This window comes from Anabrus simplex, chromosome 6, assembly GCF_040414725.1.
Source record: "Anabrus simplex isolate iqAnaSimp1 chromosome 6, ASM4041472v1, whole genome shotgun sequence".
Lineage (NCBI taxonomy): Eukaryota > Metazoa > Arthropoda > Insecta > Orthoptera > Tettigoniidae > Anabrus > Anabrus simplex.
Genome location: NC_090270.1, coordinates 30,152,557 through 30,176,094, shown reverse-complemented (window position 1 = coordinate 30,176,094; position 23,538 = coordinate 30,152,557). Strand labels below are relative to the sequence as shown.

The 23,538-nt window shown below is 41.9% G+C and overlaps 1 protein-coding gene across 1 annotated transcript in view; it reads right to left on the bottom strand.

The window, feature by feature from the left end:
- The window catches only part of LOC136875434 (KH domain-containing, RNA-binding, signal transduction-associated protein 1), a 1,072,163-nt gene that overhangs the window by 144,106 nt on the left and 904,519 nt on the right, over positions 1-23,538 (bottom strand). Inside the window, exon 9 of the mRNA XM_067148988.2 lies at positions 17,827-17,927. Coding sequence (XP_067005089.1) covers positions 17,827-17,927 — 101 coding nt within the window. The remainder of the gene's footprint in view (positions 1-17,826; positions 17,928-23,538) is intronic.

The window sequence follows — 23,538 nt, the reverse complement described above, 5'->3', positions numbered from 1 at the left end:
CTGTGAAAGTGGAGTGAAGCTGGAAGAATGAGACGGTCTAGTGCTCAGTTAGTATGGAACGTATAGAGAGTGCACGGAATATTGCCGATTTAGAAACAGTCTTGGTAATGGCATATTACAGTGCCCCTGCTCCACCCAGTGATGACCCTTTTTCTAGTTCTCGGATAGTGCTAAGAGACGTGCAGTTTAGTATAATCTTGCTCAATGCCTTTATAATAATTTTCCGAGAAATCCATATACAATGTAGAATACCGCAGCGAAGTACGGGTACATTGCTAGTGGTCAATAAAAATGATATAATGCTGTAAATAATGACGCTTTTATCATACACAACAAAAGTGTACATAAATATGTGAGACACCCGCTATCTTTTCTTATGCCCAGACTTTTGGATAACAGTCCATTGGCAGGGCTAAATATTATTTTTTTCTAGTTGCTTTACGTCGCACCGACACAGATAGGTCTTATGGCGACGATGGGACAGGGAAGGGCTAGGAGTTGGAAGGAAGCGGCCGTGGCCTTAATTAAGGTACAGCCCCAGCATTTGCCTGGTGTGAAAATAGGAAACCACGGAAAACCATTTTCAGGGCTGCCGGCAGTGGGGTTCGAACATACTATCTCCCGAATACTGGATACTGACCGCACTTAAACAGGGCTAAATAACTCGGACGGTACAGCGCTGGCCTTCCGAGCTGAAGGTTAGCGGATCCAATTCCGCCTTTGTCCAGTTGAATATCTGAAGGTGCTCCAATACGTTGGCCTTGTGTTGGTAGATTTACTGGCACGAAAAACAACTACTGCGGGACAAAACTGCGGCATCTCGTCGTTTCGGGAAGCCGTAGTGGTAGTTAGTGGTACGTAAAACGAATAGCATTATTGCACTGAGTGGAAGACACTGAATGTGACGTTAATAACGAGTTGTTCCTCCGCGAGCCCTCAAAAAGGCAGCAGTACGGCGAGGCATCGACTCTACAAGACATTGGAATCGTTCTGCTGCCACATTTGGTCTTGTGTATTTGGTGCGGAGTTCATGGAGCGTACACCAACATCGACCATACATCCTCAACTGCATTAAGATCGTGGCATCAGGAAGGCCAATCCATGGTCGTAACTTCACTTGAGAGCTCCTCCAACCACCTGCGTGCCACCACAGAGCGGTGACATGGCGTATTGTCCCGTTCAAACATAGCATGTCCATCAGGATACTCTAGGGCCAGAAAGGGATGCAGATGGTCTGAAAGAATGTTCACATAACGTGCACCTGTCAGCGCTCCCTGCGACCATGAGAACGCCACCCAGACCAGAACTGAGCCACCTCCCGCCTGGACACAACCTTGTTGACACTCAGATCCATAGCTTCATGGAGCATACGCCACACTCTCACACGCCCGTCACCTCGATACAAGTAGAACCGGTATTCATCGGACCATACCACACGCCGCCATTGCTCCATGGTCCATTGTCGATGTTCGCGGGCCCATGCACGTCGCTGAGCTTTGTGTCAAGGTGTCAACAAAGGAACACGAGTTGGTGGTCGGCTGGTCAAGCCTTTGTGGTGCAGCCGCCTACTTACAGTCCTGGTAGAAATGGGCTCCTGACTCCCAACTTTCAACTGGGTGGTGATCTGACTCACACCTGTGGTCTTCCCGTGCGGTGGTTTACGCGGACGGTAACATTCTCTCTCCAATATTGAATATCCATCCTAGACACTGCTCACCTTGGAAACCCGAATTCGCATGTAATCTCGGCTATGCTGTGACCCATGCTCCGTGCGCCGATAATCATCCCACGTTCAAAGTGGGTAACTTCCGGCGTGTTGCCATCTTCACGACGCTGGTGTCCGTGACAGAGAGCTCAGCTACGCTGCAGCTAGCCGCAACGCTAAGGTGTCATACACGGCACATTTTCTAATGTGACACCCTTTACGGTAACTTTTGGCCACGCAGTGTATTACGAGCTTGATCGTGATGGGGGTGGGAGTAAGTTGCGATCTCCGTTTAATTTATTTCTGCGGACCATCTTCGATCAAGGAGTTAGTTACACTTTGCCACAGATGGGAAGATGATTACGGGAGTCTGTGCGCAGGGTGTTGTCTGATGACTGCCTGTTTTGTGTGAGGTAGGAAGAGGTCGGCACGTGGTCAGTTACTGTATTGGTGTCTCCACCCGACATCACTCCATGTCAACATAGAGGACAGGTCTGGATTTGAACCAGGGCTTTTGGCACGCAATGAAATATATTAGAAATTTTGTACAAACAACTCTTTTACCCTGCCAGCCAATATTCTGATGGTGAGAACGTTTTTCGCCAGTTGGTGTGGTGGAAGTGGTGATTATCGTTTTAGGAGACAGTAATAATAATAATAATAATAATAATAATAATAATAATAATAATAATAATAATAATAATAATAATAATAATAATAATAATAATAATAATAATAATAAGATTCGTATGGTCTCAGCTACCGTGTGCAGACATATCGATTTGACGCCATCTGGCTTTCTGCTCATCAATTTCGACGTTCCGTTTTACTCTAGGCCTACTAGATGGTAGACCGTGCAAACTGAAGCTCTCTTGGGCGTCTATGGCTGAGATTTAATTAATGTTGTCGGGTAAACACCAAATGTGTCACCAGAGATCTTACGACATGGAATGTTGAATGAACTTTTTTCCGTCCTTAAAAATCCGACTACCTCTGCTGGGTTTGAACCCGCTATCTTGGGATCCACAGGCCGAAACTCTACCACTGATCTATAGAGGCAGTTTAAGAGTAAGTACAACAGGACAACCATATACTGGCCTTCGGTTCAGAGGGTCCCGGGTTCGATTCCCGGCCGGGTCGGGGATTTTAACCTTCCCTGGTTAATTCCAATGGCCCGAGGGCTGGGTGTCTGTGCTGTCCCCAACATCCCTGCAACTCACACACTACACATAACACTACCCTCCACCACAATAACACGCAGTTACCTACACATGGCAGATGCCGCCCACCTTCATGGCAGGGTCTGCCTTACAAGGGCTGCACTCGACTAGTAATAGCCACACGAAATTATTTATTAGGACAACCATACTCTATATAACACTATGTGAGAGAAAAATGAAAGGGATCCGATACTTTGAAAAATGAAGGTATCTGCTAAAGACTAGGGTCATGAAGGGCGTGAAAATGGAAGTCACTCTAGGCCTCGGAACCTAAGAGCGTCGGGGACAGAAACGTACAGGAGTTGATCAAGGGAGGTCGGATAGGACAGATGAAACAATGCCAGGTCTCAGCTAAAGGGCCCTGTGGTCGCCAACAGACGTTCCGAAGTTGAGAGCCCCCGGGACCCATTCCATATCTTATGACAGAGAGGTGCTACCGTGGGTGTTATTCTGCCGCCCTCACCCAATGGGGTTTTACACCAATCAGATTCGAACCAGCTAAGCACGTGTTTGACACCGTAACCCACTAGGCAGGCTGCTTTAGTTAAGGATACGCATTCGCTCAGCACAGAACTGCTATTTGTTTATCTTGTTGCTACTAAACACAGAAAATGTGAGCATTTCATGAAGCAGACAAACACAAATCACTATTTTACCGGCTGACCATCCATTTACATTTTCCTTTTAAACCAGCAACGATATTTCCTCCACTCGTAATGAATATTTATTGTTTAATCAACTCTATGTTATTATATGGACGTAGAATCCAAAACATAACGCAATAATTAGCAGATTTCAGTAATAGGATGGAACTCTGCAAATGCTACAAATTATTATTAACAGCAAATGGTTTTTTTTTTTTGCTAGTTGCTTTACGTCGCACCGACACAGATAGGTCTTATGGCGACGATGGGACAGGGAAGGGCTAGGAGTGGGAAGGAAGCGGCCGTGACCTTAAGTAAGGTACAGTCCCAGCATTTGCCTGGTGTGAAAATGGGAAACCACGGAAAACCATTTTCAGGGCTGCCGACAGTAGGGTTCGAACCTACTATCTCCCGAATACTGGATACTGGCCGCACTTAAGCGACTGCAGCTATCGAGCTGTGCAAATGTTATTAAGATGACCCTAGATAAAGGTGGTCCACTAGACAAAGCATTCCGAACATCACTTATAATCTTCCCCATATTAAAAGAGTTTACTAAAAACAGCTTTGGCAAATCCGTCCGTCCGTTCTACTGGACCTATTTGCTTCATTTTTGTTTTTTTCTCTCCGGAGTTATCTGCCGGTGAATCATGAGATTTTAAGTGCAGCCAACCTTGAGTAATCATAAAATCAAACCATTAAAGGATCACTCCAATAATTGCGGGCGAAGGCTTACGCTAACTCGCTATACAATCTGTACTTAGCAGGTTGCTAAGCGACTGACACTTTCATTAATATTCTGATACACGTGATTTTTATCCTTAGTAATGTTATTATATGCAGCCATGTCTGATTACTACCTGACAAGCCAGAGAGTATACACTTCCTCTGATCACGGAAGAATACTATTCCCTGCTAGATACTCTTTGATTCTCTAACCTTTCCCAGCTTCCAAATATATTCAACAGATGGCAGAGCGTTCCTAATAACTTACATGCTGCTAAGGGAACAAAGTCTACGTACAGACAGACCCCATTGTAGAGAAGCAGTCAAAGTGAAAGGACGCGTTTACTGTACTACTTCCTTCGTTATGTACAGGCCGTACTGTAGCGAGCGCGGGAAAGCAATCAGCTGGTCGTTAGGGGGGAGGGGAAGTTTAGCACGTGAGTTACTTGGGTTACATATAAATTCTTCGCTGTTTTATTGAAATTTTTATCGTTGGCCGCATGTTTACTCAGATATATATGAGATGAGTTGTCATCGACTGCATTATTAAGTGAAAAGTCCTTAATTAGTGAAGAAAACTTGGTGTGAGCGTGTATTCATGTGAGGCTATGGGTTAATACGTACAGACAGACCCCATCATGACATACGCCTTAGATATTATCTGAAAACACCTATCGAAGTATAATCTAGCTAAAATACAAAGAGCCACGGAGGCTTCATGTTACCGTACATTCTGTTTTTTAATATGGAATTTTTGTTTCGTAGGCGTCGCATTTATCTTTAGGAACATCCGCTGGTTGAGTTTTGGAGGCCTCACTTCTAACAGTAGGATCGATTTTGAAACCATGAGTCGAGCCATCTGGAATGGCTGTCATGTCTATTCGCTTCCAGGATCCATCGAGAGCAATTAGTTCATATTCTGTACTTCTTGGTGTACTTTATAATACGGTGATGGTGGTCATTTTTAAGGTATTTGTATGCACCCAAGACGTGTGCTAGAGGGAAAGTACGGAGCTGTGCCCAAGCTTCTAGCGTCAACTTTCGAAAGTGCCAGTGGAAGTGCGACCATGGTTAGCGGTCAGGTAGGTTCCTCCCTCCTACCCTCCACCGAATTGTATTGTGTCGAGTAATATCAATTTTATAATTGACTCATTTCAAATCTATGTAAAAATACAGGTGACAAATAAGAAACACAGGAATTAGTTGTCAGAAACACGCTACAATCTGAGAACAAAAATACTTGCGTTTATTTGCTCATTCTCATCTACAGCGAATAAATTCAAGAAACAAGTCACGTATGAAAATGAAATAACCAGGACATGCACAAACGAAACATCACTGCTAAACCGACTCTATAAAATCTTCAAGAGTACCTTCTATGAAAATAATCCCTTATATTTCACTATCTCTTTGGCACCGAACCGTAGGTCTCAAATGAAAGAAAAATCGAGTACGGTGACATGAACCTGAAACGCTTCATAGTGCGTGAGTAATACACGCTTAAATGTACTGTAGAAATGGTTTGGTTAGCATGATCCTATCGTATCTCAGTCGATACTTGATATTTATATTTGATATTTATGAAGTTTAAATTTAATCCTTTATTTCCGAATAATAAAATACTACACATTTCCTTCTCCCTTCAGGAAGAATATTCTCTCGGAATGTCATCTGCTGGGTTTTCCGTAGTGCAGCTGCTTATCGGGACGGGGGTTACCTCGTATTCTCAACAGCTAATGGTGGGAGACAGTCCATCACCTCCCGTTAAACTGACCTTGGACTAACAACCGATTTGACTATGGGCGCAGTCACCAACAGTTGTGACGTCACGCGTTTAGTGCTCAGTCTCCGCCGTCGCCTGTAATTCCTGTATTGCTGATACCATACTTTTTATCATAATGTGACAAAGAAAATGCAATAATAATCCTATAAACACACAAAGTAACACTATCAAAAGAATACATAATAATACACAAGTGTATGCACTCAAGGTAGTATATTACATATTGTAAAATGTTCGACTGAAGGCTACTCACCTGGACTGTACGATGATGGTGACTAGGCGAATGGTTTTCTCTCAAAACAATGGCATTCTTTTGTGCTTTCTGATCACATGAATAACTGTTAAAAAACGTATTTCCCAAAATATTACAGAACTTGGTCACAACACACATTAACTCAGCAGCACACACTCACACTTGTCACAGGTTTTTCAACTTTCATTATCAAAACACTGAAAGAAACATCCCTACGATTTCCACTGTTTAAAAATAAATCTTAGAATCAGATATCAAGGCCTGAATTAACATGCAGCCCTCCACAACAGATCACCTGATGCTCACTAGGCGAACTGTTGTCTCTAAAATGTCATTATTTTACGCTTGTTTGTGCGCACAGTGTTGCGTAATTGAGTAATTGTTAACAAAAGTGTTTCCCAAAATATGGCAGATGTTGGACACAATACTAATGAACTCTATATCAAACACAAACTTATCACAGTAATTGCCACTTTCGTTTTCAATAGGTGAGTAAAACATCCCTGTGACTTTCAGTGTTCAAAAAGGCATCTTCAAAATCCGATATCAAGGTCTGAAATAAAGTAAACTCAGTAAACACTCAAGTGCTGAACATGTGCTACACAGCAGACTATCTCCTAAAATCCAGCTATATGTTTTATAAAAATGTATCTTTCAACCATTTAAGCATACTTGCACAATTAAACCTTTGAAAATTGTAATAGATATCTCGACAGTCGGAATGTCTCTGGTTTGAAGCTTGTAAAACAAAACTTTATCGTCATCAATTTTGGTATGAAATTCAAGTACATTTAGGGTTCTGAAATTACCCAACATGTCCTCATAATTTGATATCTTGTCTCCTTCACACCATGCCATGAAGGTTAGTTCGTCATACTTCAAAATATCCTCTCTCCTTTCTTCTGGCGATTTTCGTTTGGAAGGTGTTGGTTGAGGCATATATGACGCCTGCCCAGGAAATATAGTTGGCACAGCATCGTCAGTTAATTTTGGCTTTACCCTAGGCACACCTAAAACGGAACCATCTGGTCTTTCTGCAGTGTCAACTCGAATTATGTGATTTTCGGAAAAAAATGTTTAATACAGACACAGGCATATTTACTGGGTTCAAAATTAGCTCGGTGTATAATATGAATCCATTAATTCGCTTCTCCTTGTCGCTAGGAAACGCAAATGTTGAGAAATCCACCTCCTTGCTTGAACAGTAATTGGATGTACATCCAGCCACACTATACGTTCGTCCCATTTTGCAAAGAAGAGCATACACTACACTAACACATTATAATAATAATCATAATTAAATAATAAAATTAGAGTACTTCATAATAGCTCAGTGGGTTCACCTAACCTATCACATAACCTAGCAATACTTCATAAAATCAGCTTGCTCAAATTACAATGCTATAGTATTTAACACATACCATTGCTGAAAATACATATTTTACTGATGCGTGTTCATACAGTTATCACTTACAAACACGAATTAACCCTCTAATAACATTAAAATAACAACAACGTGCTACCAAACCACCATGAAAACAAGACTCGTACCTGACGTCATCACTATGGGACTGTCATGTGTAGCAACAAATACAGTAGAGACAATACGCGATATTTCCGGGTTTGTCGGCTCCATGGCTAAATGGTTAGCGTGTTGGCCTTTGGTCACAAGGGTCCCGGGTTCGATTCTCGGCAGGGTCGGGAATTTTAACCTTAATTGGTTAATTTCCCTGGCACGGGGGATGGATGTATGTCGTCTTCATCATCATTTCATCCTCATCACAACGCGCAGGTTGCCAATGGCCGTCGATTCAAAAGACTTGCACCTGGCGAGCCAAACTTGTCCTCGGACACTCCCGGCACTAAAAGCCATACGCCATTTCATTTTTTTCTTCCGGATTTAGCCTTGTTAAAATGGCCTGACAATTCGCAAGTGACCTGAAAATTAGCGCTAAATACAAATATCAATGGAAATACATATACGGAAATAAAAACCAAACCAAACCCCATGGCACTACAACCCTTGAAGGGCCTTGGCCTACCAAGTGACCGCTGCTCAGCCCGAAGGCCTGCAAATTACGAGGTGTCGTGTGGTCAGCACGACGAAACCTCTCGGCCGTTATTCTTGGCTTTCTAGACCGGGGCCGCTATCTCACCGTCAGATAGCTCCTCAATTCTAATAAAGTAGGCTGAGTGAACCTCGAACCAGCCCTCAGGTCCAGGTAAAAGTCCCTGACCTGGCCGGGAATCGAACCCGGGGCCTCCGAGTAAGAGGCAGGCACGATACCCCTACACCACGGGGCCGGCATATATGGAAATAGATAAATAAATTACGTCTAGAAAGAAAATGTTACTAAGATATTAACTTCAAAGTTGCTAAAGCAATTTTGGATAAATAAATGAAAATTTATTTAACTTCTTGTTATTTAAAGACAAATTATACATATAACCAAGATGTGAAATGGACTGCTGTGAAAGGGCTTGATCATTCATTTATGCATTACATTTTTAGCCTTAGTATTCCTACCTGAACTTTCACGGCTAGATTTGTCTTTTCTTCACATTTAAAGGCATTGTATCATTACATTAAGACACTTGTCAATAAAAATATCGGCACATTCCTTACAGACATGATTCAATGAATTAATATTTAAGAGCTGGACAATTTTCCTTTTAACTTGAAGCCTACTAACAAAGAAAATCTATAAATTTACCCTCAAAAACATTCAACATTTTCCTATAAGCAATACTTTCCATTACATTAGGGTAAAGTAAATTTGCATCGCCATATTGTTTCAACAAAATATGTACATTTCTTAAATCACCCATATTTCCTTCAGTGCTTGACAACGCATTACGGCATTCCAAATGGGGTAATTAGTAATACAACCAGCTACACACATATGCATATGCATTTTCTTGAATTAAATCAAAACTCACACATCACATCGACAACAACACATCGGTATTGAAGGTTAACTGCTGCACTATACAATATAATAAGATTATATTTTAAGCCAGTTAAAATATGGATCGCGCAGATCAGAAATGTTGGAAGTACTATGCAAATCTCTTTGTAACTGGAAGAATATCTATGCAAACACAATATTTACTTACATTTTCTTGTCACGAGGGAAACGGAAGAAAGACCGCGAATCCTTCTGAATTTCATGGTCATTGCAGCCAAACACAGCATATATCTTTCCACTCATATTGAGAGGAGATATAAAGGAATGACACACTTAATGCAAACGCATAAATAACGCCAAAAACTTCACAAACAAATACACATGCTCTTATGACAGAATCAGTAACTCTCAGGTCACTCCGCTAGACAGAGCTCTAATCGCAGTCTTTCGATATCTCACAGAGTGTCGCGTATTGTCTCTACTGTATTTGGTAGAAGGCCGAAACTTCGAGTTGGCCGTGGCGCAGTTCCATATCCGCCTTGTAGAGTGTCTATCTCACCGTGGCAACGGTAGCAGTGGTTGTCATCTTGTGACCTGCCTAGGAATACCCGGACTTAGCTATGATTTTGAGTGAATCTCACTAACCACTGCTCGATAATCCCTTATGATTTGTACCCATCTATTCTTTCCGTATGTTCCTTGAATAGGATAACTCCTTTCTTCTGTTATTACATTTACGAGGCTTAGTGTGTCTTTCATATTCATCCCCTTCGTGGGCCTCATTTTTCGGATAGTCAGACCTCTTCCATTTCCCTTCCGATTAGTGCTTATTTATTATTACATTTTACAATTGGTTTTACGTTGCAACGACACAGATATGTCCATGGCGACGATGGGATAGGAAAGGCCTAGGAGCGGGAAGGAAACGGTTGTGGTCTTAATTAAGGGAATTAAGGGAAACCACGGAAAACCATCTTCGGGGCTGCCGACAGTGGGATTCGAACCCCGGATGCAAGCTCACAGACGCGCCCCTTCTTTTTTAATTTTTTCAGTAACTTGTAAGGTCAGTGCTTTGACAATAACAAGATAAGTCATTTCGTCATGATATTGAAGAAATTTCCCTTTCCTGGCAAGACCTTGTGTTTACAGTGTACTATGTCTTCTGGTGAGGCCTAGAATAAATGTGTTACAGTCATTGATCTGTCTCAGTGTCATCCTTCGCTTTGATAATACGAAAGTGACTGAGGTATGAGCAATGCCAGTAATGCCTTTCCTTACGCAGCCAGTCCCTGTTATGAATGGTGTGAAAATTTGCTCATAAGATCGGTGAGAAAAGCAACGGGAAACTACCTCACTCATTTCCCAGACAAGTCTGTTTGTTTTATGCGTAACACATTTTCTGTGGTTATTGTTGACGTGGACATTATTACCTTGTAAGTGAATTTTCACAGTTGCCTCTATTAAAGAGAACTATTAAATCTTACAGATAACAATATACAAATGTGACTTACACGCTTTGGTTTATACCGGTCCACGTAATGCCTGGTAAATATAGGACAGGCCACTTTCATTCACGATCAAAAGCAGATACGTCATTCACTTTTTGAATTAAATAAAATCCAAACAAAACCATTATTTAAACAGCTGTTTCATTAAGCAGAATGGTTTGACAACATCTGGTGAATCCGTGATTACGTCTTGTTTATAAATATTTCTCCTAATAATTTTAATTTTTAACTTATCTTGTTATTCCCGGGGTTGAATGAATTCCGGGATGTTGGAGCAGAATATCTTTCTCTTGCTCGGAGGCCGCGGTTTCGATTAGTAACCAGTTTATCGATTTGAATTCTACACTGAGGACTGGAACGGGTTTCACTCAGCATCGTGGGACAAACTGAGGAGCTGTGGATGTGAGAGGCACAGAACCCGGTCGCGAAAGATACCTGGCTAGGCAGTAGTCTTCTTGACAGCCAAGGCTGGCAATTGGCTTTACTTTTATTACTGAGTAAAATATCCTTTTCATTGTCACTGCCAGGCCTGAGCAAAGTGGAATATAGTTCTCTTTCTTTGACCGAGTGAATTGGCCGTGCGGTTAGGGGCACGCAGCTGTGAGCTTGAACTCAGGAGTGGGAAGGAAGCGACTATGGCCTTAATTAAGGTACAGCCCCAGTATTTGCCTAGTATTAAAATGGGAAACCATGGAAAACCATTTTCAGTGCTGCCGAGAGTTGGGTTCGAACCCTCTCCCGGATGCAAGCTCACAGCTGCGCGCCCCTAAGCACACGGACACTTGCTCGGTATTCCTTGTCCTTGTCTTTCCACTGCTTGTCTTGGCAGTCTTTCTCTTTTCATCCACTCGGCATGTCCGAATCTCCTCAGTCTGTTCTGTTCCCGTTTGTCATTTAGCTTTTGCACTTTTAGCTATTCTCGTAACTCTTCATTTCTCTGTGTATCTCCCCTTGTCTTGTGTACCATACTCCTCGGAAATTTCACTTCAGCTGCTTGTACTCTACTCTCATCTCTCCGAGTCATTGTCCAGATTTCTGCTGCATATGTGCCACGTAAGTAACATCCCTTGTACATTACTTCTTAAGCCTTTATTGGTATATCATTATTTCATACTAATCTCCGTACCCGGTGATAAAATGTCGTAAAAAAGAGTTTGTGAAGAAGTACACTATATCTCTTCCACAGGATCCAAGAGAAGAGCAGATAGTGTTGCCATCCACCCTCTGGTTCGAAAGAGACTTATCGCAAGCCAAGGCAAAGAAGAGCATTTGTGAACCATGCAACCCATATCAGAGTGAGAGACATGACATTCGCCCAGAAAAGTGGTCCGCGATGGATCTGCTATTTGGAAGCAGAGGCGGTGTACCAAAGCATACGTGGAAAATATTGAAAAAGCTTGGAATCCAGCACACGACTTTGAAAAAAATTATAGTGGACATTTTGAAAGATTCAGTGACAATCTTAGATCATCACTTACACTACTCCTTAATGATAAAAATTCAGTGTTTTCTTTCTCTACAATACTTGTAATACTTACGGTTATCATCGCCTAAATTGTAAAAAATCAGGAACCTTGTGATCGTTCTCAGATTGTTTCAATTTCCAATCTTCCATTTTCTGTCAGTTCTGTTCCCAAGTATTGGAAGTGTTCTAATATTTTCAGTTCCTTGTCTCTAATTTTGATAGTTCCATCTCCTTCCTTGCTTCCTCTACTCGCCATGTCTTGCTCTTCTCCACGTTGATCCTAAACCCCCACTGTTCAATCCCTCTATTCAATATATTCAGCTGTAGTTGTATCTCTTCCTCATCTCCTCCCCAGATCATAACAAAATTCGCAAAAAACGAACATTACTTTTATTCTTTTCCCTACATAATTTTGCTTTGTTGTGTATCGGGCTTTAAAAACTAAGCATTGTGCGTGAGGAAACAAAAAAGTACTTTCCTAGGGAAAGCAGCCGAACAATATTCTGCCAGTGGTAGAGAAGTATTGTTTTTGTGCGCGTTAATACTGTGTATGAGGAGATATTGAATTTTCTTCCTCGGAGACACGTCTAGGCTATTAGTATCGGAACTGTGAGATTCTTTAAGGCGATTAGAAGTCCAGCTCTGTTTCCTTTGACTTCTGTTTCGGTTACTAAGTAACAACTTTTCTCCCGAGAGTGCTAAGTTCGCGGCGGTCAAAGATCCCCACGCCAAGAAGCTGAAAGAACAGTTTCAGAGAGAGCAGGGGAAAGAGGAGAGGGAAAAGATCGATAAGGCAGTATTAGAGGATTATGTCTTGAAGTAAGATGACTACGAGTCTCTGAAGATTAGAAAATATGATATTAAAGTGAAGTGAAATTTACTTCAGCGTTAATGATCCGAGAAGTACATGGAACCGCTTTCATTCAACTGCCAAATGTGAACTCTACACATTTTCAACCTTATAGATGTACTGAAAAGTATTCGTTGATATTCAAGGAATTGATTCCTAATAGAAACTAGCCCCGCGATGTAGGGGTAGCGAGCCTGACTCTTACCTGGACGACCCGGGTTCGATTCCTGGCCAGGTCAGGGATTTCTACCTGGATCTAAGTGCTGGTTCGAGGTGCATACAGCCTACATGATTACAATTGATGAGATATTAACTGGCGGTGAGACGGCGGGCCCGGTCTAGAAAGTCAAGAACAACGGCCGAGAGGATTCGTCGTGCTGACCACACGACACCTCATAATCAGCAGGCCTTTGGGCTGAGCAGCGTTCTTTTGGTAGGCCGTGTCCCTTCGGGGTTTTTGCGCCATGGGGTTTGGTTTCGGGTTTTTAATTCCTGATAGACAGACAAGAAAATTAGCTTAAATCTATATTAGGTTCTACCGCCCACCTCGGTGGCTGATTGGTTAGAATTCTAGCCCTCAAATCAGACCGTAGTGTCTGAGAACCGATACTGAACAAGAATATTTGAGTGCTGATACGACTATTTAATTTTAATAATAATCGCGTCACACTTTTCTATCGCTAATATCAGGAAACAAATTTTCATATGGCCGCCAGCCGTAAGACATTTTTATGTCGACGACTGTTTTTCCCAGCATTACATGAACGTAGTTGGGAAATAATCAACCAAGAGTAATGGAATTACTTTGTGCAGTAGTAGTAGTAGTAGTAGTAGTAGTAGTAGTAGTAGTAACAATAGACTGGTTCTGGCCCAGGGGCTAATGGGCAAGATGGCCGCTATTCATGGGCTCTTATGGGACTAACTCCTGGGACCGGGGCCAGGGGCTACTGTGCAAGATGGCGGCTATACATAGGCTCTTATGAAGAATGCTGGCACAGGGGAGACATAGGACTTAAGGAGATAGCCTCAGGGGCTCACAACTTGTAATTTATGACCTATTAGTTTGATCAGTCTGACATTCGAGAACTGAGGCAAGCACTACTATGGTCATTTTTAATTCGGTGGCAACAGCTGAGTAGATACATCCTATGGGAAAATCAAATATAGATAAATATATTTCAGTAAATCAAACTCAAATTGATAACGGTAAATTCATTTGCATCTATGAGTCGTTTTCGAGACCCATCTGTATGGAATTTGAAGTCGACTAGTGTAGAATTCAGTGCAAAAAATTCTTACAAAATGTAATTTTGTATGGTATGAAAATTATCCTTTCCAAGACTAAATTGATGTCGGTAGGTAAGGAATCCAAGAGAAATTAATGTCAGAATGGTGATACAAAGCTGGAACAGGTAGGTAAATTCAAGTATTTAGGATGTGTGTTCTTCCAGGGTGGTAATATAGTAAGTGAGATTGAATGAAGTTGTAGCACAGTCTAATATATACAGTCGCAAATCTCTAATACGAGGAAGGTTGATAGATGGAGCGACACTAGCACCTCTAGCGGCGAGGTATAGGCAACTTGCTAGCAGACAACAGTAAACGAATTACCACTACAGTCTAAAATAGTCATAACTTCTGAACCATTCATGCAAATAATGTCCTGACAAGGTTATTGTAATCCTTATGAAAGAGCGGAGGAGGTCAAACAATTTATTTCGATGAGGAGTTCGAGGATAATATCGAAATATTTATTTCACCTTAAGGAGTTATGTTTTTTCTGCTGCGGACTTTAATATAAAATCGCTTCTAGAGGGCGACCGGTTCGAAATAGGTATATACCATCGCGGACTTTTTTGTAGAGGTTTTTATGCTCCACAATTCGTATGCTTACACTTGGGGTCTATCGTTGACGGTTCAGGCAGCGTAAGCCAAGGAAGCAAGTGACCGACCATGGTAGAGCGCTGGCCTTCTTCGCCCAACATGGCAGGTTCGATGTCAGTCAGTCCGTCACTTGCTTTCTTGGCTTACGGTGCGTGAACCGTCAGCGATAGACTCAAAATGTAAGCGTACGAATTGTAGAGCATAAAAACCTCTACAAAAAAAGTCCGCGATGGTATATACGTATTTCGAACCGGTTGCCCTCTAGAAGCGATTTTATGTTATAGTCCGCGGTAAAGAAAAATGACTCCGTAAGATTAAATAAATATTTCGATATTATCCTCGAACTCCTCATCGAAATAAATTGTTTGACCTCCTCCACTATTTCATAAGGATTACAATAACCGTGTCAGGACATTATTTGCATGAATGGTTCAGAAGTTATGACCATTTTAGACTGCAGTGGTAATTCGTTCCCTGTTGCCTGCTAGCAAGTTGCCTCTACCTCGCCGCTTGGAGCGCTGTAGTCGCCTCGGACGAAAAATATCATCAGAGCTTCGCGACTCTATATTATATTAGACTGTGGTAAAGCTAATGCAGTGAGCTCGCAATTGTGATCAACAGTATTCTGTAAGAAGGAAGTCAGCTCCCGGTCGAGACGAAACTATCTTTACATCGGTCTGTTTTCAGACCAACTTTGCTTTACGGTAGTGAAAGCTGGGTGGACTCAGGATATCTTATTCATAAGTTAGAATTAACAGACACGAAAGTAACGAGAATGATTGCTGGTACAAACAGGTGGGAACAATGGCAGGAGGGTGCTGGAAATGAAGAGGTAAAGGCTAAGTTAGGAATGAAATCGATGAAGTTCTACGGATAAACCGGCTTCGGTGGTGGCGTCATGTGAGGCGAATGGAGGAGGATAGGTTACCTAGGAGAATAATGGACTCTGTTGTGGAGGGTAAGGGAAGTAGAGGGAGACCAAGACGACGATGGTTAAACTCAGTTTCTAACGATTTAAAGAAAAGAGATATAGAACTAAATGGGGCCACAGCACTAGTTACAAATAGAGAATAGTGGCGACGTTTAGTAAATTCACCGAGGCTTGCAGAAGGAACGCTGAAGGCATAACGGTCTATAATGGTGTATGTATGCAATTTTTTACTTGTAAGTTATTTTTTGAAATAAAATTGCATTTGTTACATTCTACTAACTCATATCCATCTCGCTGAAGGAGAAACGGAGAAAACATGAAGATGATGAGAATTAGAATTTTTCAGTTCCACCATAGCAGAACCATTAACTTCACCAGTTCTGCACAAGGAACGTTCATACCTTTCCAGTTCTTCCAAAGACACCATTCTTACTCCGACGATCTTCTTAAAATTTTCTGTAAATGCAAATGCGTACCTCCCCAAGAGGTCGAGGCTTAGCAATGAGAATCTTAAGAAGCAATTAATTTTTCTGCAAAGTAAATTGAAAATTATTTGAGAACCTGAAACTCATTAACTAAAATAGAAATGACAGAGAAGAATAATTTCGAAAGTTAAATATTATCATGTTTAGTCTCTTAGACGGTAACGCCGTCTCTCAGGCCGAGAGATTTGTTACGGGGAAGGAGATGCTTGGAGAAGGTGAGAGTGTTGGCGGCCGTGGCCTATGCTAGGAACTGTCCCCGCATTCGTCTTAGTGCAGGAGAATGGAAAACCATTCTCAGGACAGCTGACGATTGGGGCCAGCCTTCTCCCGTCTCCCGAATGCAGAGCCACTTGTGGACCGAGACCCACTCTGCATCCACCGACCACAGGTAACTGTATTCAGCTCAATTACTTTTTTTGTACTGTTTCCATCATTGACACCGGGTTCAAACCCGGCAGAGGTAGTCGGATTTTTGAACGGGGGAAGAAAGTCCATTCGACAGTCCATGTCGTAAGATGTCGGCATATAAAAGATGTCTGGTGACACATTTGGTGTTTACTCGACAAAATTCATTAAATCTCAGCCATAGACGCCGAACAGAGTTTCGGTTTACTCGGTCTGCCAACTAGTAGGCCTAAAGTAAAACGGAACGTCGAAATTGACGAACAGACAGCCAGATGGCGTCACATTGAAATGTCTGCACACAGGAGCTGAGGCCATGCGATTATTATTATTATTATTATTATTATTATTATTATTATTATTATTATTATTATTATTATTATTATTATTATTATTATTGTTGTTGTTTCGTTTCGGCCAACTAAGGACCGCGTCATTTCAACTGTTTCCCTTGAGCTTTAATGTTGGTCCAGTTTTCCTTCATTCGCATACGGTGTTGCTCCTTTCGCTCTTTCGTCCATGCCTTTCCAGTTTCCAGCTTCGGCTTCCGTTGGAAACTCTGAAGTTCTTGGACTTTTTTCTTAAGTGGCACACGCTCCTGGATATCTTCAAATGAGATCCCAATCTCCTGCAGATCTCTCTGTACCTCCCTGAACCTTTCCCCCCTTTGACTTTTTCACTTGGAGGAAAGTGAAAATGCTGTTGGTTAACCTTGTTGACTTCATACGGGCCATGTGTCTATAAAAAATAATCCTCCTGTTCCGTATCACGTCGGTTATTTTTTCCACATGCGAGTACAACTTCTGGTTGTGCCGTCTCCTAAACTCGCCATTGTCTTTGACTGGACCTAAGATTTTCTTCAAAATCTTCCTTTCCTTAGCCTCCAATTTCTCCATTATTATTATTATCATTATCACTGAGTGTAAACTACTTGCACACCGTCATCTAGGGTCTGTCCTGCAGACTTCCTCATTCACTTCAATTCATATTGTCTTACAAATATTGTCAAAGGAAATAGCTCGGTATTAATTGGACAAGGTACACAGTTCTTGTCGACTCACCTGCCGGTCCATTGACTGCCTCTTGATTGGCTGCGATGTCCTCCATGGTGTCTGCTGTTAGGATGCCATTACCGTTGGCGAAGCTCTCCAACAAGCCGTATCTGAAAAGAAAAGGGAAGACATTATAGATATTGTGATAGATTATCTTATCTACTGCCACGTAGGACATGTTGAGAATTTCGGCTGGCTGGCTGGGCACGCGAAGCGAGCTGGTCCTCCCGAAAGTACGCTGGTTCACTTCCCTGTCAGGAGAGTCATCTGACCCAGGTACTCATCCAGCTGAAATACAGAAGATCGTTTGGGACCTCTGGTGACGAGTTTGAAGTCCCGCCTGCGGGGCTGTTATCAACTTGAGCACTTCAAAACTGGGAGTGATGATTCACGTCAGTATTAAGAACGTGTGTGTAGAGTTTCGTGACATTAGTTGCATCTATGCCGAAGCGGACTGGGAGGGCTACGTAACAGCCTTTTCCGATGCTAAATATAGCTACTCTGCAACTCAAGGAATGTGCAAGAAGCGTGATTTCTTGATATCAAAGAACGGAGCCACTGCTGTATTGAATAAAGAAGGCAAAGGCCGACTGGAATTAATTCTAGACGAGAAAAAACAGGCAAATCCACGACCAACCACCAGCCGTACACCAGAAGTGGTGAGGAAACTGAAGGCAGGTGGTAAACCTGTCCCCAAAAGGACTATCACACCTAAGTTGGGGATGTCATTTTCTACAGTTCTATAATCAACAAGGACCTGCAATTAGAAAAGTGGAATAAGCGCAGAGTTCATAAGGTGTTGCCTCGTCTTATTTTGGGAAGGTAATTCTAACGCAAGAAAGCTGTATGAGGGCTATCTGATAGGGGGCATGTGACATTAGACGAAGCATGCTATCTGCGTCTCACGAGAAGACGCGGCTGCTTGTAGGTACGGCACGAGTAACAGATACTACACAAGCTACAAACATTAGTCGTGCTAAACAGAGTTGAGTGTTCATTATTAAACTGTACATTATGCAGTACTTACAGTTAATATGTAACTAAAGCACAATTGCACTGCCAATTTTAAACTTCATAGCAGCACCTTAGTTCACAGGACGGAACCGATGTTTATTGTCAGGCCTTGAGACTTGAGGTTAGCGCATGCACAGGAGCACCCGTTACCCTGCATGCATGCGACCTCTCGTCAGACGAACAGAGTGTGCCATTGTAACAAACCCTGCTCGATTTACTACCAACCTAGGGACAAAGAGAATTATCAAACATTACATAAAGAATGCCAGGGAAGTTTTCCCAGGGGTTTCTCGATCATCGCTGGATACTGCTATATAATGAGGTGAACTCTACATACTATCAGCAAGAGGTTTTAATACTCATTTACAACACAGATATCCAAGCACTGTACGGGAGGGCGAAAAATCAGTTATGAGTACATCAAGATAAAAAAATCCGACCACACCTCTCGTTCGATTCTTCTGTTCTTAAGAGAATGGAGATGAAAACTGGCATCCGTGCATTTCCTTGTGCTGACATTCCGGTGAAGGCACCCGACACCTTAGGCAATAGACATCCACGCACTACCAATGGCCTCTGGAAAGCCTCTCAGGAGGTGTGGGATAGGATAGACATTCTAGCTCTGCAAAGAAGTCTGCTGTAATGGAAACTACGTTACTGGTCTGCAGCTAGAAATGCATGAGCATGATCGTTGGTGGAGACACGGCTTTCACCCTTCAAACATCGTCTCCAGAGATCCCGAACGACCTGTATGGTCGCTGAAAACGGCTGCAGGGTTGTTTTCCGTGTAACGAGTAACTTCAATTACTTGCGGCTCGTAACATTAGGGTATGACGTTTAGCTGAGGCCATCCACTGAGAGGGACAAGCCGAACTCGACGTATCATCACTATAGTCCGAATTTTTAGACAGTAATAGTATAGAATGCGAACTAATTTGGTTATTAGGAAATGTAACATAAATTCTACGAGTTCCGATCGCCCGTGCCCCTAATGTTTATGCAAACCTCATGGCATAACCGGTGTGCAGGCTAGCGTATATTGTAGCTCGCATCAGTAACATTCCATTCTCAAGTATTACTGCATAAAAATTCGGACTCTGATCATCACTGGCAACGCTTGTACGCAGGTTACGAGTAGAAATATTTATAGGTAACCATTATTTTAACCACAATAAAACTTGCAATTATTAGTCCTTTCACGGAGGACATTTATGTCGAGCTCGAGGCGAAGGGAGCTTACGTCTAGCGTAGCAACAGCTGCATTAAACTCGCCAAGATATTGGTATTCATAGCGTGTTCTCAAGAAATGAATAAATTAGAACGCACTGGGCAAAGCAAAGCAAAGCAAAGCAAAATTTCTTCCGTACAGTTAATTAACAAACTTATGGCGTAATGGAAACAACTTCCGTCTTCCATTTTAAATGGCTACATGCGTACATATAATTACATTGGAGTAACACTTGTCTGTTCATTAGGGTGACGTTCACTCGCAAACATTTCGGCTTAACAAGACAATAAAAATAAATATGTACTAAAAGTGAATTACAAATGGTTTCACAAGCTCTAGAATAATTTTAATTAATTAAAAATAAATTAGTCGGGATATTGTAAAGTGACTGAGGTATGAATGATGTTAGTAATGCCGTTCCTTATGCAGCCTGTGATGAATAGTGAGGGCGTTTTTCGAATACGTTCCAGTGGGTTTTGCAGGTTGATAGTGTAATCGCATCAACATCAAAAGTGAGGAAAGTGAGTACGCCTGTTCTAGGATGAAACCAGACTTCAGTTTAAAAGAAATAGCGGCAGGGTGTCGCTATTACAACAGTTGCTGAGTTTTGAGAATTCTGTAGACTTACTTATTAGAAATAAAAGACAAATATGATGTGGATAATACATTGTATTCAGTAGAATGTGGTACACTTGGAATGTGGGGGATAACTCTGTGTAGTGTGGGTCTGTGATATCAGAAATAAGAAGCATAATTTACGAGTTCCGAAGTAATATTACGAGTAAAAGTAAGATTAACGGGCTAGTTGGCCATGCGGTTAGGAGCGCACAGCTGTGACCGCGCCTCCGCGAGATAGTTGGTTCGAACCCCACTGTCGGCAGCTCTGAAGATGGTTCTCCGTCGTTCCCATTTTCACACCAGGGAAATGCTGTGGCTGTACCTTAATTAAGGCCACGGCCGCTTCCTTCCCACTCCTAGGTCTTTCCTGTCCCATCGTTGTCATAAGACCTATCTGTGTCGTTGCGACGTAAAGCAATAAGCAAAAAAAAAAGTAAGATCAATTAATTTCTCAATGTTCTGGGATAGCTGCTCGGCACAACGTTCTAATTAAAGTGTTGTTTGAGAAAATCAACTGTCTTTATATTTCTTCGGATGTCTATATTAAAATCGGCCATCATGATGTTTGGCACATCAACCTCAATATGAAACTAGTCGTCGTAAATATTTATTTCCCATTATTAAATTTGTTGTCCTGTACAACTGACCACAATGTATTCACAGGGACAGCTAACCTCCAGCTGAGCGCGCGAGTCAACACAGCGCCATCTTAGAACAGAGTATGCGTGTGACGTCACATATTTAGCACAAAGTTTGCCATGTTTTGAAGCGCTCTTTCATTTACACTACGTTTCAGATTTTCATAACAACAGTTATCCTCCTCTTCTATCCGTCAATTGAGACATTAAACATACTCGTAAGTTAATTAGTCTCGGTGATATACGCGTTCTACCAAAACACTAAAAGCGTCTTAATTTTTTTCTTTCCAAGTACCAAAATATTCGCAGGACACGTACTATAAAAAATATTCTGTTGCCTTGGGTGGCGGTACCGTGTGTAAGGGGCTTTGCTAGTCAAAGACAGTTGAAACTCGTTTCTACCTACTGCACATACAAGGCACTCGGTAACGAACACTGGTTGCCTAGTTACCACGGTGTCGGTTTCCAGTGCACGCAAAATTGATGACGCTTACTTCAGATAAACCCCATGTCCAGAAACATACCCATATTAAAAATGGCTCTGTCGCCATGGGATTTTACATGAATTTGTATGGCTTGCCATTAAGTTACAAAAATAAACTTTTTTTTACCATTGATAATGGAGACCTTAACAAGTTTACTGATTGTAAAATTTAGAAAGGGACTTTTTCGAGTCCAGTAATGTCCTACACGTCTCGCACAGACACTGTTCTGTTGAGCAGCGTTTAGTACTTTGTCTACGGTGGCTTCAATGAGCGCAGAAAACATTGACGATCACTCACCTTACTTTTGGCCAAACGTATTGTTGACCAACGGAGAACAGTCGGTAGAGCAAGTGTCTGGTAACATCTGCCATGCCTCGAGTCGTACTGAAATCCCGTTTGCTTTATTATTTCGTAGTTCTGTATCTTATTGTATCTTGTTGTTTTATATCATTTTTCCATTTTGCTAACCTTGTCTCAAAGGTTATATTTTTTCTCACTTACTAGAACTTAAACATTATTGTACCGGGCGGTACACCTCCGCGCCGCTAATTCAAACATTGCGCCTGTTGGAACTCCTCTACTGGAGGAAGCCTGAACTTTAACCACCATGTTAAGTCTAAAGTTTCTCAGAAGATATCGCTACTGTAAATTTTGAAGTGTTCTGAACTATGTCAATTTCGATTCGTGGTTGTCTGCTCCATAGCAAGAACTTTGAACATTCTCTAACAGATGTCTCTACCAAAACTGATAACGCTCTCTGGTGTAAAGGAATGAACTGCCCGGAAGAAATTTAACACTCATAAATTTTATTTTTGCTAAATTTTGTTCTGTGGTTTGAGAGTTGGCAATATAATCCTTTCTTTCCGCTTCTTTTGAATGTAGCCAATCAGGAATTTCTGTAATTAATTTTCCACCAATAAGGTGTTTCTTCTTCGTATGGTGTATTAGTTGTTGCTGTTATCCAATAAAATTTTGTGGGCGGGTTGTAATCATTCATGAAACGTCTCGAATGTTCCGCGAGGGTATATAAACTGCTGATTTTTTGGTCTCTTCGCCACTGCAGTAACATCTCTCATTGTCTAATTATGTAGCAGGGGGCGGGAAGCGCCTCTTTCTTCGGGCAGCAGTTCAACCATCAGGTAATGGCCGTTTTATAACTTATTTTCTTGCTAGCTCAGCAGTTTAACCCTCGGGGCAGGTTCGAAACTTTTATCATGTAACCTTCCTGTAAAAAGTAATAGACACTTGTATAAATTCTGTTTCTTTAACTACAAATTGGGATAGAGAGTGCCTAACCCTCTCGAGCTCCCATTCATTTTGTTTTGAGGTGACTACATTTTTGTAACAGTTTCCCTTCTACTCGTAATGTCATAACATTTTTCAATCGTGTCACCTCCGTAGTATGGGATTAGCCCTTGTATAAGCGGCCTAAGAGCCAAATAGGTATTAAAAAGTGTATTAGGAGTGCATGTTACGCCTCCACTCAAATTGGTATTTTGGGGCCATGTAATTAAACTGTTTCTTTATTGAATAGGCTTCAGTTGGTTGGGTATCATTACCCCTGTTCTTGTGTGCCCGGAGGGCAGCTTGAACGTGGAGTTTGGTGTGGCCTTTGAATTGGCTTGAACTTTGAAAGCGGGTTGCTCTTTCTTGAATTTGGTTTCTGTGTGCCTCGAGCAGGCTTTACTGGGTAATTGGGAGCTAGAGCTCCTTGGTATGATTGGGGTTTTCTGCCCCT